Below are 14,039 nucleotides of genomic sequence, written 5' to 3' on the forward strand. Positions count from 1 at the left end.
GTAAAGTTGTTAAACAGTAAAAGTTTGTATATATTGTCCCAAAGGGAGATTTGTTTTCACAGCATGTACAACAAAGAAACACACAGCCATCAACAATACATTAATTAATACATTCTTCATGCACATTTTTGCCCCTTCCAGTATGTCGCCTCATAACCGTGTCAGCGAGGCAGATTGTTTAGGGCTGCTATAATTGCAGAATGGACAGAAAACTCATATTTAAGTAAGCTCATCCTGAATCTCCGGTCAGATGGTCGTGAGGTGTCATTCAGGTCTGAGAGACTGTTAGTCGAAAGGCAGATGATTTTAATCCCTAATGTTACAGTCAAAAAAAAATGTGTCAGCGCTCTCTGGTGGACAGAATATACAAAAGTGTCACTGTTTCTAAATTATATAAAATATAACATGTTTTCTTCTGAACTGCATCCTCCTGTGAGTCAGTGTATGTTTCTGAAAAGCTGTTAGTGGCTGTAATTTTAATTATTTTGTTCCATTTGTTTTTATTTTAACTTTCTAACATAACTTATTTCACATCATCAGAGGCAAAGGAGCAGGTTCTGGCCAACCTGGCCAACTTTGCCTACGACCCAAAGAACATGGAGTATCTGAGGGAGCTGCAGGTGACCGACCTCTTCCTGGACATGCTCACTGAGGAGAATGACAACTTTGTGGAGTTTGGGATGGGTGTGTATCAGTCATTATCTCTCTCCCTTTGTTTTTACATCGTGCAAATGCTGTCTGCCAACCTTAACGTGTCCTTACTGCTATTGTATGTATGCGTGTGCCATGTCTTCAGGGGGCCTGTGTAACCTGAGTATGGATCCAGAATGCCGACACATAATCCTGGAGAGCAGAGGGATCAGCTTGGTGACACATTGTCTGTCGAGCCGGAGGGAGGAGACGGTCCTGTCAGCCATCACCACACTCATGAACCTCACAACGCCCTCGTCGCGCTCCGAGATCACCGATCCGGCCGTCCTGCAGTGCATGCTGCGCTTCTCCCTCTCAGAGAGCCCCCGCCTGCGCAACCTGGCCGCTGTGTTCCTGCAGGATTGCTGCACCGAGGAGCAGCTGGCCCGAGCGGAGCGGCAGATGCAGGGACAGCAGACTGCAGTCGGCATCCCGCTGCCCAAGAACTAAGTTACAGATGGGGTGTTAAATTCAGATGGGAGTTTTTTGTTGTTGTATACAAGTGGACAAGTTAACTCTGTATGGCAAAAACATATATAGGCACCCAAACATCACACTTCTGGTTTCAGTCTGACCTGCAGGTGTTTGAACCATCTGTAGAGATTTCCTCCCATATAGCCACAAGAACATCAGTGAGGTCCAACACTCATGTTTAGGATCAGGTCTGGATCACAGTCCAGTTCATCGTGAAGGTGTTGGATGGTTGAGGTCAGGACTCTGAGCAGACCAACCAAGTTCTTCCACACAAAACTGGAAAAAGAAAACGTATTTTTGGAGCTGGTTTTTTGTCCCCGGGGGATATCGTCACATTCAACGATGAAAGACACTTTTTGTCCACAAAGTTGGATTTGATATTTAAATATATCATTGCATCGGTTGAATTTAGATTCAATTTTCAACATAATGTTGGGCATATAATGTACTTTTCAAGTTTAAGCACTTTAAATATAATGTTTCAATTAGAGAATTTTTGTGTTGTGCTCTTTCTGACCACATGAGGGACACTGGATAGGTTTTGTTAAAGTAAAGGGACTTTCTGCTGTTTTGTTAGAGATTAATAGATTGCTAAAAACACAATTTTGTTTTATTAAATTCCAAACTGTTTACAGAAGGTGAACAAAGAGAACTGACATGTAAAACCAGGCTCACTTACTGCTGGATAAATCAGTTCCTATTATTATTCCCCAAAAATGTACATTCCTTTGGCCTTGAAGTTATTTCCTAAGACCCGGGTTTAAGGAAATCGGATGCTGGATCACCTTCAAGCCACCTGGTTGACCCTTGGCGCTCTCTCATATAAGCATAACATGAATCCAAACCCCAAAATATGTAAGAATGAAAAATGCAAAATAAACCTTGAGGTTCCTTCTGAAGAGCCAGGAGCGCCGTTTGTTTTCTTCTGAGCTATTTCTGGTCCGAGTCCTTCAGGTCTAGACAGACGACGACATCCGATCCCGCCGCCCAGCGTCGTTTGGACTCCACATGTAGCCTCGTCAGACTCCAGAGGAAATTCTTTACGGCGTTGAGAGCCTGTGTGTCTGTGATACTCGTTCTCTTTAAATGCCACAAAGTTCTCATTTTCATTAAGTGTGTGTGTGTGTGTGTGTGTGTGTGTGTGTGTGTGTGTGTGTGTGTGTGTGTGTGTGTGTGTGTGTGTGTGTGTGTGTGTGTGTGTGTGTGTGTGTGTGTGTGTGTGTGTGTGTGTGTTTCTAAATGGCATTCCAAGCACCTGCCACCCAGATCAATAAAAAAAAAAAAATACCCTCATTCTTCCCGGAAAAAAAGAAACACCCACGGCTGGTTTTAATAATGTGGTATTTTAAATACAACGTTTATTTCAAGTGGAAGTAAAAATGTTTTAATAGCTTTTTTTGCAGGATAAAAACTGAGACGTGTGGAGAAATGAGTGGTTCAACATCTACAACTAGTTCTTAGCTGATCTTTACTAAGTATGTATGTTCATTTCTGTCTATATATTATTAAATATGAGGATGTTAAAGGAGAAGTCCGGAGTTTTTCTATATTTTTCCTATTGTCAACCAAACCCATGAAAAGACCAAAATCAACAATGTGTTGGTCAGTTCAGTTACTCTCCATCTTCTCTAAACTGTGTGGCCCTCAGCTGCAAATATTTATAATTTTTTTTTTTTAAGGCTCAGTAACTTTCTTAAACATTCGGGCACTGTACTTTTAAAATAACGTAACTTGAACAGGAGTAAATAGTACATTTGACTCAAAATAAACTACATTGTGTTCATGGTAATGAAGGAACATGTCACCCATAGCAAGAGTGTGTTGTATTTGTACTTGTATACTATTACCTTTTTTTATGACTTTTTTCGACATACTATAATATGACTTTTTTTCGACATACTATAATATGACTTTTTTTCGACATACTATGACTTTTTTTTTCTCCATCTGATGGCCTAAGAGGTGAGCACCGGCCATCGTGACCAAAATAAAAATACTCTCATTCATCCTTGAAAAAGAGAAACGCCAGGTTTTTATTAATGTGGTACAAAGTTAATTTCAAGTTGTATTAAAAATATTGTTATAGCTTTTGGGGGTGACTTTGGCTCAGTGGTAGAGCAGGTTAGTCCTTCTATCAGAGAATCGACGGTTCGATTGATTTGGTCTCTCGTAGTCTTTTTTTGATGGTAGATTAAAGGTAAAACTAAGTGTAGTCATGTTATACGTGTTTCTTATCAGTGGGTTCACAGGATATGGCTTTATAGCCAGCCTTTATTTCTCAAGAACTTTTTAGATGTTCTGATGGCTGGCTTTGTGATCCCTGTTTTACAGTATTTGAATTCTCTTCATTCATCATTTGTCCTTCTTGATTCCAAGTTTCTGCTCAGCCTCCTCGCGTAGTTTGTGCTTCCTGATCTGAAAGATGAGACAGAAAATTGTGGTGTGAGTTCAGTACTGCAGGAGAAGACTTTAACTAAATGCAACATTTTTTTTTAAATATATGTTTACTTGCTTTATGACGTGCTACGCTATGACTTTTTGGCATTTATTGATTTTTACTTTGCCATAAAAAAAGTCCTAGTATAAAAAATGTAATAAAACTATGATCTATGGAGGACCTCCATAAAAAAAATATGCCATAGTATTGTGATAGTACAGTATGGCAGAAAAACGTCGTAAAAATCCTTGTATAGTATTTCATTAAAATGCTACAAAACGGTTCATACAAATTCATCGTATGGCATTGAACGAAAAGTATAGTATGCCATTCAATTGTCATTTCATTGCCATTGCATAGTATCTTGTAAAAGTTATATTTAAAAAGTCACACTGTTATATATGTCATAAAAAAGTTACAGTATAGTATGTCATAAAAATGTCATTCTATAGTTTACTTGTCAACTATCTGGAATTAGTCAACCAGGGACAAAAGTAGACTACAGGCTCTTAAATGTGACCCCTGTGGTGATGTTTTGTACCTGGAACTGTAAATACTGAGTGAAATTTAAATAAAGTAAAATGAACTAAAGAAAAGTCTCAGATTTAAGGGCTGGTTTTATTTGATACGCTGCTTTGAGACGAGATCCGCCGCCCCTCTGGTTTCACCTGACAGGACGCGGTGTGCGTGCAGACGAGCTAATAGCTCCCTTTCCCCTCCTGTCTGAGGGGCGTTCAGCAGCAGCCTGTTCAAACACAACGCTATGTCTACAGCACATTATCCCCAACAGCATCCCATGAGGGAAGCACAAGAACCAGAGCGGACTGGGTGTTCTGGAGTTGGACTAATTCATCACAGACTATTACAGCAGCTGCTAATTATCTGTCTCTCTGGATGCGTTCTATCTGAATAAACAGTTTTGTTTGTTTGTGATTCATAAGAATATATGAGCTCCTACCTTTGAAGTAACGGTGAGCGGGTAACTGGTCACAAAAAGTACGTAGCGAGGGATCTTGGAGTGAGCGATCTGAAAAGGAGCAGATGAAGTAATGTTTGCCAGGAAGATAAAGTATAAAATGATTCCATCTCATTGTGAAATATCAAAAAAAAGCAAAACTGGGGCCTCACCTGTCCTTTGCAGTAAGCTTTGATTTCTTCTGCAGTGCATTCCTCTCCGTCTACTAGTTTGATGCAGGTGCAGAGCTCTTCACCCAATCGGGCATCCGCAACTCCCACCACCTGACAAACAACAAACAAACAAACATGTAGTTCTTGTTTCTTACAGTGCACAGAAACATAAAAATCACATTTGTAGTCAATTTAAAAAATACACTTCTCTAAATTATAATTAGTATCTGGTAATAAAACTGACATCACTTCTTTCACTCTCATTAAAAAATCTAGTATGCAAATATTGGAGCTACACAAAAGTTGTCTCCTGCTGAAGTTTTTTCTCAGTTTATGTGACCTGAAGCGATTAAGTCTGAAAAAAATATGCAAGTTGTATATTACATTTAAATATATGTAACTGGCTCCACACTTGTGTCCTGCACATACGTGTTAATCTAAGATTTAAATTTAGATTAAAAAAATGAATTCCCCTTCAGTAGTTGAATGTGAAAACAAACTCTGCTCAAACATCATTTGCACAGTTAAGCTATTAAAAATAAGCATAAATGCAATTTTTATGTTTTATGATTGGAATAATATATTAAAGACGATAAAATGTTGGATGGATATTTGCTTATCAATCTCATTAAAAAGAGAATAAAAAATGAACAAAGCAGGCGTAATATTGATAAAGATCAGCACCACTGTTTATTGAATGATTAAAAATAATGATGTACATTGCCTCTTTTGAACCTATATATAATATATTCGCGAAGACAAAAAATTATGTTAAAAATAAAAGAAACATGATGGAAAATATTCCTCATTACATCAGGGAAAACAGAGGCATTTAATATGTAAAATATGAAATGGATAAAAGTGTGAATACCCCTCTCTTTTCTGAACATCCATCCAAAACTATGTTAAATGTTCTTTTTAAGTGCTGGCTTGCTTTGCTCACCTGTGCCTCCTTGACTTTGGGGTGTGTGTGCAGGAACTGTTCGACCTCTGCCGGGTAAATGTTCTCTCCTCCTCTGATGATCAGGTCTTTTATTCTGCCCTCGATGCAGCAGTAGCTGAACTCGTCAAGCGAGGCGATGTCTCTGCAGGAAGACAAAAAAATATCAGACTGAAAAATACTGACATGACACTGTACGGTATAAAAACAAAGGATATGCGGTACCCGACAGCCTCCACTCACCCGGTTTTGTACCACCCGCATTTGGTGATGCACTCTTGTGTTTTCTCTTCGTCGTTCCAGTAACCCAACATCACGCCGAAGCCTCTCATCATGAGCTCCCCCGTCGTCCCCAGAGGCACCACCTTACCCGTTTGAGGGTCCACGATTTTAGCCTATGGAGCGGACAATTATATATTATATCTTATTTACTGAAAATTAAGCCCCTTGTAATTTTCTTACAAGGGGCATAATTCAATTTAATGTAAACTTTCAGTGGAGTAATAATGTTTTATCATTTAATTCCAACAAAATGAGTTTGTTTCTTTTTTACACACATAAACAGTTTTATTTTATGATATAACTGTTAACACTCCACTTTATTAGGTATACCATTTTTATATCGGGTAGGAGCCCAGTTTTCCCCACAGAACATCCCTAAGTAATCTTAGCATGGATTAACTCAGAGGTGGTCCGTGTTGCTGCAGATTTGTCGGCTGCAAATCTTTTAAAACTCCAAATTTTTTAATCCTCTAGGCTCTTAAAAACTGTGATGTGTTAAAATTCAAGGAGAGCAGCAGTTTCGAGATACTTAAACCGCCCAGCCTGGCATCAACAATAACTTAGACCACATTTATTCCACATTTCTGCTAGACGATTGGCTGGTTAGATACTTCCATTACCAAGCAGGTGCTGGTGGAAGAAGAACTCTGAAGTTTTACTTTAGTAAAAGTAGCAATACTGCTATGAATAAATAAATAAATTAATCTCTTATGTTACATTCAAGATTTCACTTTAGTTAAAGTTCAAAAGTATTAATAGCAAAATGTACTAATAGTATGAAAGTTGTTGTTACCTCTAAGTGGTCCATGAGGTAGCCGACGGTCTCAGACCTCCGGTGTATGTTGTCTTTTGGCGACGGGCAGAAAGTCACGGGGCTGTTCTCCGTGGTGCCGTATGAAACCTGTCAATCACACAAACAGGACGTGTGAGCAGTAACTCTTAAATTAAACCCACAATCCAACAAACTGTAAATCAAAACGTGTTTAATTAACTGATAATTGATAATCTAAGTCAATGACACAATCTAAGTCAATGACACAATTTAAGTGAAAAAACTCATAGATTAAGAATTAAATGGCTCTTTTCCACAAAAATACCACTGATTATTTTTACATTAATAGTTTTTCCTATAAAATGTCAAACTAGAACTATGCCAACCACTCAAGTTGCAGTTTACATCCATGTCTGTCTAAAATGTCAACATCATTAATTTATTCTAATAGACATTTGTGTGAATTTGTCATAATTAGCATATCAATTCTTGAGTTATGTCCCAAAATGTTGTTTTTGTGACCTTTGAACACCAAATTATAATCAGATCAGCCTTGAGTCCATGTGGACATTTGTACCAAATTACAGGTGTTTTGAGAAATCGAGTTTATAAGAATGGATCGGACGGACGCACAGTAAACCTCAAAACATAACGCCTGGCAAAAAGAATTGTGATAAATGTTGCACGATTACCCAAACCCTTTGCAAAGGTCTACATTTGACCCTGAAATGGGATCAAGCACAATAATCTACATCCTGACAATACAAGTTATATGAATTTACATGATAAATACGTTAACTTGTCATCGGATGCCCCAACGATGTGCAGAAAACACATGAGAACCTGAAAGGCCTGGATGGGTCTTCTACGCTGGATTTTAACATCTCGGAAACTACAAAGCTAACAACCAAGAACTTACTTAAAAATCACCTGTGTTGGTATTAAAGCTAAGGGTGGTGGTGGTGTTGGGTGTGGATGAGGGGTCCAATTTGTTAAATGTTGTCCCTCTGTCCAAAATTCCAAATGGTGGGACTAAGTTGATGACTTTAAATGTCTTGATTTGTCTGACTTCCAGTTCAGAACCCAAATCTTTTAAGTTTACAGTGATATAAAGTCATAACAAAGCAGCAAATCCTCAAACTAGCAAACCTAGAACAACTAAATATTTGCCATTATTGCTTTAAAAAGATGTCGATTGATGAGACCTCATCATTTCAGCTCCAAACTGAGTATATTTCCTCAACTATCGTACTTAAATATTTGTTTTGGTAGACTTTCTATTTGTCTTCCACATCATTTTAGAGGGTAATAAAGTGCTTTTCCTGATAAAAGCCCTTTGAAGAATAGAAGATGGGTTGGTGGCATAAGATACAGCGTTACAGTGCTCACAGATGCCTATTCAATCAGAGGGAGAGACTTTAAGGACTGGTGGACAAACGTGGGATTTTTTAGAGGTGAGAACTTTACCTGGGAAATCAGGGAGGAGACGATGTTCCCGATAAAATGTTAGATTTGTTAAGTAAACTCTAGATTCCATTCGACCTGGGTGGGTCCATCCATCTCCTCAATGCTGCCACCTGAAGCCAAACTGACCTGAGCCAGTCGACAAAGTCTTTAACCTTCATTTCTTATTGAAAGCAGGTGCAGCGAACACCAAAAGCTTTGTTCTGGTTGTGGCTTAAGTTCATCTTTTTTTTGACTTTGCAAAAAAAAAATGACTCCATCTCTCGCAGGTGAAACCCAAGAGCCACAATCTCCATTCCAAAAAGACCATTACATAACACCACACTCCATTCCACACGAAAGAATGCACGCAGGAATGTAAAGTGACATCTGAAACTTTCCTTTGTAGGTTTCTTTTTTTGCAATTGTAATGACCTGAAATAGCATCTCACGTCCTTTTTCCAGCCATCTGGAGACTATTATAGGTTATAAAATGAGCCGCACAGGAGCGGCTCATTTTATAACCGCAGACTGAAGAACAATAGAGACGTCTGGCAGCGTGCACGGATCGAACCCGACCTGCCACGTCTTTCTTTTTAAAACTTTCACCTGTAAACTAAAACTAGTGGACAGCATGTGTCTTCTCCGTTATGATTTGTCTGCACATGTGCATCCAGCTAAACATCCGTCCTTTATTTATGTTTTGCACAAACACAGCCAGCAAAAATAAAGTCTGTCCTGCGTCGTTTCCCTGCTCATTCAGGGTTAAATTCTCACAGACACTTAACTTCCTCTTGCAAACCTCTCACCCTGACACCCTGGCAAGCCCTCCTCGCCTTTTTTTTCTTTTTTCCTCAAGTGAATGTTATAAATAGTGCTGTGTGTTCTGTTGACCGGCCATCCTCCTCTCAAAGTGCATCGCCCACCTTTCGCTCAGTCGCTCACCTTTTCACTCCTTCTCTCTCCGTCTGTTTCTTTCCTCTCAACGCAAACACACTTCAGTTTTACTTTTCTTCTTTAGAGATCTTCTCTGCTTCCCTCTTGAAGCTTTTTAAACAGGATTTTTCCACCTTCTTCTGATAAAAAAGACTGGAAGAAGTGAGCGAGCTTGTCAGGATGCGTTGCGTGAACTGGTTGTTGCTTGGGACCTGCCTCCTGGTCCTGGGCCCCGCGGTGCAGGGCGCCCCAGGCCAGTGCCCGAGCCTGTGCCACTGCCACGGCGACCTTCAGCACGTCATTTGCGACAGCGTCGGGCTGAAGAAGATCCCTCGCGTGTCGGAGGTCACCCGTTTGCTGAACCTGCAAAGGAACAACCTGGGCAGTATTCCCACGGGGGCATTCGGCGAAAGCAAGGGGCTCATCTCGCTGCACATGCAGCACTGTCAGCTCCGGGAGATTGGGTCCCAGGCCTTCAAGGGTCTGAAGAAGCTCATCTACCTCTACCTGTCCAACAACGAGATCACCAGCATCAAGCCCGGCGCCTTTGAGGACCTCACCGAGCTCACCTACCTCTACCTGGACGGGAACCAGATCGGTGACCTTGCAAAGGGCATCTTCTCCCCCATGATCAACCTCTTCATCCTGCAGCTCAACGACAACAAGCTCCGGGAGTTGAGACCGGGGACTTTCGCGGGCGCCAAGGATTTGCGCTGGCTGCACATGAGCGGGAACGAACTGACGACCCTGCAGCCGGGCTCCCTGGACGACGTGGAGAACCTCGCCATACTTCACCTGGACAGGAACAGGATGTCCACCTACCCCACCACGGCGATGAGCAAACTGCGAGTGGTGGAGGAGCTCACGCTGGGGAAAAACCCCATGAGGACCATCCCTGACATCGCCTTCCAGAGCTTTGGGCGTTACATGGAGAAACTACACCTGGACAACATGGGTCTGGAGAAGGTCAGTCTACGCTTTTACTCAGTATTTAGTAAAACAGACTTTGCATGGTTTTAAAATCTAATGCAAAACATGTCGACATTCAATGCAGTGAAAGCTGCTGCAGCTAAAAAAGCAAAGGGATCTATTAGTTTTCAACATGTCAAAAATATTCTTTACGAATTCAACTACTTTTTGAGATAGATGGAGAAGGAAGAGTCATTCACGGGACATGATGGAGAGGTGACTCTTTCGAGAAAAATCTGCAAAAAGAATTAACTGCAAGAGTTTCAATACTCAGCATTCAAAGACATAGTTTAAATGATGTTTAGATAACAAGTTTGTCTCCAGAAAAAGTTCTCTGTGCGTCTGTCTTAATATTTGTTCATTTGTTTTGATCTGGCGAATACATTTAGACTGTTTCATCAGCATATTTGTGTACGTACAGACTTGCCGATGGTCGTTACCCCTTTGTCTGCAGCCAACAGGCAGTAGAAGTAGATTTTACCCTGTCATGTCTTAATCTTCATCATGACATGATGTTCAGAAATCAGAATAATGACAGATGTTTCTGCAAACGCTGCCTGCAAAGCATCCATCTGTTCGTCCAGATCGTTCACAGCTTCGTTATAAATGTATACAGTATGAGCTCTATGTTACACCACACCATTTCTCAGACATTCCTGAGTGCACATTTGCTTCATACTTGAGGTTAATCCAATATTTGAGTGTACCTGTGCCACAGCGTGGAGTTATCCCAGAGGGGAAAAACTGTAAAATAACAACCTTCTCACGCTGGGACTGTGTGAGAGCAAGGTGGAAGCAGCAGGACACGGCGAGAAGGGGGAGATTAAACCGTTTTCCAGCCAAATGCAGGTATTTTTAGGAGTGTTTTTGTTTGCTGGACCTCGGCCAAGCATGTCTAAGAGTCTAATTATTACACAAGTGTTATTTTCAGCGAGGTGTGTTTTCTACTTGAGGGTCTTGTAAACAGGTCAGGAGGGGTGAGGAGACAGGTAAACAGAGGCAGGGTGTTCCACCGGGGAATGAGGAGGAGTATTTTTAGCTTGCCATCGCCCCAGTTGAATGGACAATGTGGCCCTTTGCGAGCGTTCCTGGCAAAGAGACGACAGAGAGAGAGAGAGAGAGAGAGAGAGAAAAAACCTCGGCCATGCTGGAAGTCATCCATCTTCCATTGCTTCAAAATACCAGAACCCTCGACTATTTGTCACTCCACGGTGGAAATTTCCAAACAGCCTCATCTCCTCCAGACTCACATAAAACAGCCCCTTCAAAGCTCCAGTCTCTCATGCACCCTCCTCGTGCTCCTGCAAGAGACAAAACTTGACACGATGAAGACCTGTCCACCTCGCACCTCTCTGAAGCTTTTAACGCCCTCGCAGATGCATATGAAGTAGAGGTGGAAAAAGAAAGGAGGGCAGTGACAGTCGGTGTTTACATAAGTGCTGGTGCAGAAGGAAGGATGAGAGGAGGCTTTCATGCCAGAAGAAACACTGTCGAGATTCCAGCGTTCTGCATTTGGTTGGTGCGTCAGCATGCCGCAATGTGAACCATGTTTATAAGCAAGCACAAGTTAAGAATAGTTTCTAAAAGATTTGCATTGATTGATTCTTGTTAATTCTTCCAAATAAGGATTCCCTAGATTTGATGCCATCTCCATGTGCTTGCATTGTCCTCAGGCAAGAAACTAAAACACCAATTGTTCCCAATAGCTGGCAGCTTGCATGGTAGATCACTGCCATCTCTGTGTGTGTGTGTGTGTGTGTGTGTGTGTGTGTGTGTGTGTGTGTGTGTGTGTGTGTGTGTGTGTGTGTGTGTGTGTGTGTGTGTGTGTGTGTGAGAATGACTGAAATGTGATATAAGAATGAAGTCAATCACCAAAAAACAAAGCAAAAATAGAAAAGGCGTGTCTCTGCAGCCACCACTGCTGTGTTGTGTTATTGAATGAATAAACTAGACGTGCATAAAGGCTCTGCAAGTGGTTGTGGGACTTGAGCGTGCACCTAACTATGCGTAACTATGCATGCATGCGTGACTGTCACAAATATTTACTGATAAAAGCAATATGTACACGCCTGAGGATTTCACAAAGAATGACAATATATTTTTAGATGCTTTAGAAACCGGAGGTCTTATGAATCTACATTTGACTAAATATTTTGCAGCAAATTGAATGCATGACAAAGACAATAAAGTAGACCATGAATATGAGATATGATTTTACAGATAATTATAGTTTCTCCTCGGCATAGTGAATGTTGATTTATGGTGGTAAACCTACCTATATTCGTCTATGGGCCTATTTATTAGTTACACTATTTGTCTTATTGATTCTTCACAGTACATTTTGTCTGTACACCCTTTGACGCTATGGACAATAATGCAACATACAGCGCATTGAGCAGTAACACCTTGGTGAATCCTCAAAAACAAGCAGCGATGTATGCAGGCAATCGGCTCCAAGTTGTTGCATAAGACATGTCATTCAATCTTTCCAAAAACTAAACTAAACTACTCACTTAGCTGTCTGCGGTATCAGTGGTATCGTTGTACAGCAGTGTGCATAGTTCTGTTAGCTGTTAGCAGCTAGCCAAACACACCGTCCAAAACACTAAAAGTGAGCTGACTGTTTTCCCCCATTTACTGTGTCTCTTGATGTATAAAGTAATAACTAACAGATGCAGTCAGCTATATTATAACCTGGGAGCTGGTTAAGAGTGTTGATAGAGGAGTCAGAAGGCAGTCAATGTCAGAATAAAACAGCCAATAAAAGGTGTTTCGAGAAAGTGTGAGTCACCGCAACCATGAGAGGTCCTTGAGCGTGCAGTCATACCTGGCAACCAAAAATGTTAAGAAGTTTGGTGCAGCGGAATGAGAGATTAGCCGTGGACAGACACAGAGGAGCACATTCACTCACTCACACACGCACAACTGAATGCAACAGCTCATGTATGGCTCCTCTCTCCTTTCTGTAGTTCTCTGACGGTGCGTTCACTGGTGTGACGGCTGTAAAGACGCTGAACCTGGACAACAACAAGCTGAAGTCTCTTCCCAAAAGCTTCGATTTTGGCACCATCACCAACCTCACCCTCTCCAACAACCTGTGGAGCTGCACGTGTCAGCTCGCTCCACTGCGCAGGTAAGCTGCTCACCTGAAACAGTACTCTACGGCCACGCTGGGCAGCTTCGTTAGGCTGCGCTAAGTAGCTAGCATGAACCCTCTCTTGCTCCACATCTCCCTTGTTTTCTACCTGCAGGTGGATGGACTCTAGTCGCAATCGTCCGGACGCAGTGTGTGCGTCTCCGCCTCAGCAGAAAGGAAAGCAAGTGAGAGACAGCGCCGCCTTCAGTGGCTGCAGGGTCAAGCCGAAGAGAGCCAAAAAGGGCACGCGTCATTGAGCATGCATCTCTGCAGGTAACCGCCAATGAGATCATTTGTGAGTTCATAGGTGTTGGTGGTTTTCTTTTACCTTCAGAGAGAGCCAGGCTAGCAGTCCCCCCCCCCCCATTTCCATGTTTTATGCTAAGCTAAGCTAACAGTCGCCTGGCTCTAGCTTCGTATTTATCGACACAAGAGTGGTATCAGTCCTCTCATCTAACTCTCAGCATAAAAGTGGATAAGCGTATCTACCCAAATGTCGAAACCTTCTTTTAAAAGTCATTATTTTAGATCAATAGATTTAACCCTGATTCACCCAGAGACAGTTAGTCACATTTGCTTTCAAAACTGCAGAGGAAGAATTACACAATAAAGCCACAGACTTTTTTTCCATTGTGATCCTTCGATGGTGGGACAAGATGCAAGAAGTCTGGCAAGACCGACTGGTGCAAATAAAACATCCAATCACATAAAAGACAAAACGAAGTAGATTTGTGCAAAGTCCCTACAGAGTGCTGCAGGGATCACGTGTCTTTGTAGCCAACAGAAAGTTAGCATCCTATTGGTTTCCTCCACAAAAATTGGATCCAATTGG

The 14,039-nt window shown here is 41.4% G+C and overlaps 3 protein-coding genes across 3 annotated transcripts in view; 2 read left to right on the forward strand and 1 right to left on the reverse strand.

The window, feature by feature from the left end:
* Positions 1–2,039, forward strand: part of armc7 (armadillo repeat containing 7) — a 3,047-nt gene extending 1,008 nt beyond the window's left edge. The window contains exons 2-3 of the mRNA XM_054599247.1: positions 541–684; positions 797–2,039. Coding sequence (XP_054455222.1) covers positions 541–684; positions 797–1,140 — 488 coding nt within the window. The 3' untranslated portion in view covers positions 1,141–2,039. The remainder of the gene's footprint in view (positions 1–540; positions 685–796) is intronic.
* A 469-nt stretch (positions 2,040–2,508) lies between these two features.
* The window catches only part of acsf2 (acyl-CoA synthetase family member 2), a 31,791-nt gene continuing 20,260 nt past the window's right edge, over positions 2,509–14,039 (reverse strand). Inside the window, exons 11-16 of the mRNA XM_054598605.1 lie at positions 6,745–6,852; positions 5,913–6,064; positions 5,673–5,814; positions 4,730–4,840; positions 4,560–4,628; positions 2,509–3,579 (exon numbers count right to left, since the gene is read on the reverse strand). Coding sequence (XP_054454580.1) covers positions 3,517–3,579; positions 4,560–4,628; positions 4,730–4,840; positions 5,673–5,814; positions 5,913–6,064; positions 6,745–6,852 — 645 coding nt within the window. The 3' untranslated portion in view covers positions 2,509–3,516. The remainder of the gene's footprint in view (positions 3,580–4,559; positions 4,629–4,729; positions 4,841–5,672; positions 5,815–5,912; positions 6,065–6,744; positions 6,853–14,039) is intronic.
* On the forward strand, positions 9,283–13,464 carry chad (chondroadherin). Its single transcript, XM_054598606.1, has 3 exons — positions 9,283–10,068; positions 13,041–13,204; positions 13,323–13,464. The coding sequence occupies exons 1-3, from the start codon at positions 9,283–9,285 to the stop codon at positions 13,462–13,464; spliced, it is 1,092 nt and encodes a 363-aa protein (XP_054454581.1).

Source organism: Anoplopoma fimbria, chromosome 5 (genome assembly GCF_027596085.1).
Source record: "Anoplopoma fimbria isolate UVic2021 breed Golden Eagle Sablefish chromosome 5, Afim_UVic_2022, whole genome shotgun sequence".
Classification (NCBI taxonomy): domain Eukaryota; kingdom Metazoa; phylum Chordata; class Actinopteri; order Perciformes; family Anoplopomatidae; genus Anoplopoma; species Anoplopoma fimbria.

Coding starts and splice junctions, on each gene's coding strand:
- chad (XM_054598606.1), top strand. CDS start 9,283: ATGCGTTGCGTGAACTGGTTGTTGCTTGGGACCTGCCTCCTGGTCCTG. Junction 10,069..13,040: donor ACAACATGGGTCTGGAGAAG/GTCAGTCTACGC, acceptor TCCTTTCTGTAG/TTCTCTGACGGTGCGTTCAC. Junction 13,205..13,322: donor CAGCTCGCTCCACTGCGCAG/GTAAGCTGCTCA, acceptor TTCTACCTGCAG/GTGGATGGACTCTAGTCGCA.